This window comes from Natrix helvetica (assembly GCF_964273705.1).
Source record: "Natrix helvetica genome assembly, chromosome: 3".
NCBI lineage: Eukaryota > Metazoa > Chordata > Lepidosauria > Squamata > Natricidae > Natrix > Natrix helvetica.
This window is the reverse complement of record NC_138549.1, coordinates 177,688,587-177,690,701: the sequence shown is the minus strand read 5'-3', so window position 1 is coordinate 177,690,701 and position 2,115 is coordinate 177,688,587. Positions and strand designations below refer to the sequence as shown.

The 2,115-nt window shown below is 46.6% G+C and overlaps 1 protein-coding gene across 1 annotated transcript; it reads left to right on the top strand.

Annotated features, from left to right (window-relative positions):
• Positions 1 to 262: 262 nt before the first annotated feature.
• Positions 263 to 1,819, top strand: LOC309389819 (kunitz/BPTI-like toxin; the record flags this gene model as incomplete). The annotated part of the gene is made up of 3 exons (XM_081948654.1): positions 263 to 347; positions 792 to 953; positions 1,680 to 1,819. The coding sequence occupies 3 exons, from the start codon at positions 263 to 265 to the stop codon at positions 1,817 to 1,819; spliced, it is 387 nt and encodes a 128-aa protein (XP_081804780.1).
• Between the last annotated feature and the right edge of the window lie 296 nt (positions 1,820 to 2,115).

Below are 2,115 nucleotides of genomic sequence, written 5' to 3'. Positions count from 1 at the left end.
GGCTCTGCTGCAGTTCTGGAAAGGCAAGTTTTGCTTGACCAGAGAAATGACCCATTGACATCAACAGGGACCAGCCTGACCTCCTGCAAACCACTCAGCCAATCCAACCCTCAGGTTCCCCACCTCTTGTTCCACCATCTTGTGAAAGAGGGAAGAATTTCTGCTCTCACTGCATTACGTCCTCCTGCTTCCTGGATGTGAAATTCCCAGTGGGGAGACTATTTAATGCACAGAGCCCGAGTGTGGGGCAGACGGCTTCACCATGTCTTCCAGAGGTCTTCTTCTCCTGCTGGGACTCCTCACCCTCTGGGCAGAGCTGACCCCCGTCTCCAGCCAGGACCGTCCAAGTGAGTTTTCAGAAAGATCTTGGGACCCTTGGCAGGAAGGGGATGAAGTGGTCAGAGTTCTCCCCCATGAAATTGAAACCAAAGACCCCGCAGTCTAGAACCCCTGGCTTGGTGGGGATTCTTCTGGGGAGGTTCTGGAGAGGATGGTTGGGGGGGGGGTCAGCTGAACACGAGACAGAAATGGGAGGGGCCCCCACGAAAGAGAGATGAAATTTTAGGGGAAGTCCAAGCTCTCTTTACTCAGGGAAACAGCAGAATCAGGATTTTCAGCCACAGGAACAATCCTCTCAGCCATCAGATCCAATCCTCAGAGCAGGAAACCAAATTAAAACGTCCCAAATGGCTCCCAGCTGCTTCCAATCTGAGCATTCTAGGAGGGCCCCAGGTTGGTGAAATATGTTGAAGGTGTTTGTGAAATAACACCTTCCCTTCCATTTGTTACAGAGTTTTGCTATCTTCCTGCTGTCACCGGACCATGTAAAGCCAAAATGCCTCGCTTCTACTACAACTCGGCTTCAAATAAATGCCAGAATTTTATTTACGGTGGATGCCATGGCAATGCCAACAATTTTAAGACCAAAGATGAATGCCACTTCACCTGTGTTGGTAAGTAGGGAAGGAGTTGCGGAGTGGCCTCTTCATTGAACAAGACCTGCTGTCTCTTAACGTTAAGCATAAGTTGGGTTAATGAAGCATCGTGGTTCTCACAACGGGCTATGATGGATTCAGTAGAAGGGAATCTTTGTTGCTCTGCTTGGACTGTGGAATTTCTGATGGTCTCTGAAATGGGTGGTTTTCTTGCACACCGTTTTATGACCCAAACACACTGCTAGAAGGGAGTGGAGTTTGCAAGGAGGAGGAGGAGGAGGAGGAGGAGGAAGAGTGTGGGATGCTTGGTACTCTCTGAGCCTGGTTGTTTTCTTGCAAATGTTTCATTATCCAGTTGGGTAACACCAACAGTGCAACAGTGGTTTTCTTCCTGTTTATATGCAGTAACTCTCCCTGCCATTGTGGGTGTGGGTTTTCTCCTTGGTAGTTCCATATGGAGAATGTTATTTTCTACTTGGTTGGAGACCAGGCAAGGAGATGTTGCCAAAGGGAACCGTCAGATAAGAGATGGTGTAGCCCACAGCTGCATAAGAGGAGAGGAGAGGAGAAGGGAAGAGAAGAGACCTTCTCTAGTTTCCTAGGCTGCATAAGAGACAGCAGGAAATTTGTCCTTTCAGACCTGCAAGATTCTTTTAAGGTAGCTGGACAATAAAGCAGAATCGGTTTCCTGTCTGGTCTGCCTGCTAAGTCTGACCCTCGGCCTTGGGATCTTCTCTTTTGCAGAAAAGCCCGGGGTGTGTCGCAAGGCCCCTCCAGGCACAATCACTGTTTGTCTTGCAAAGTGTGAAAATGACTGGAAATGTCCCGGGAAGCAGAAGTGTTGCTCTTATGCTTGCTTGTTAGACTGCATGGACCCAATCTAAGGTAACTGTCAATCTTCTGAATAACGAACCCAACCGAAGCTTAACTTAACTTAACTTTAACTTTTATTTGATTTCTAGACCACCCCTCTCCCAGAAGGGACTCGGGGCGGTGTACAGTCATATTAAAAACAATAAATATACATAATATAAATATAAATAAATATAGGTGTGGCTGGAGGAGGTAGCAGTAGTTTACTGTACAATAGTTAAAGTTAGATTTAAAATTTGAGAATTTAAAATACATTAAAACACCCCTAAAAACTATCCCAGAATAGAAATATTTGCCAGGAGGTATA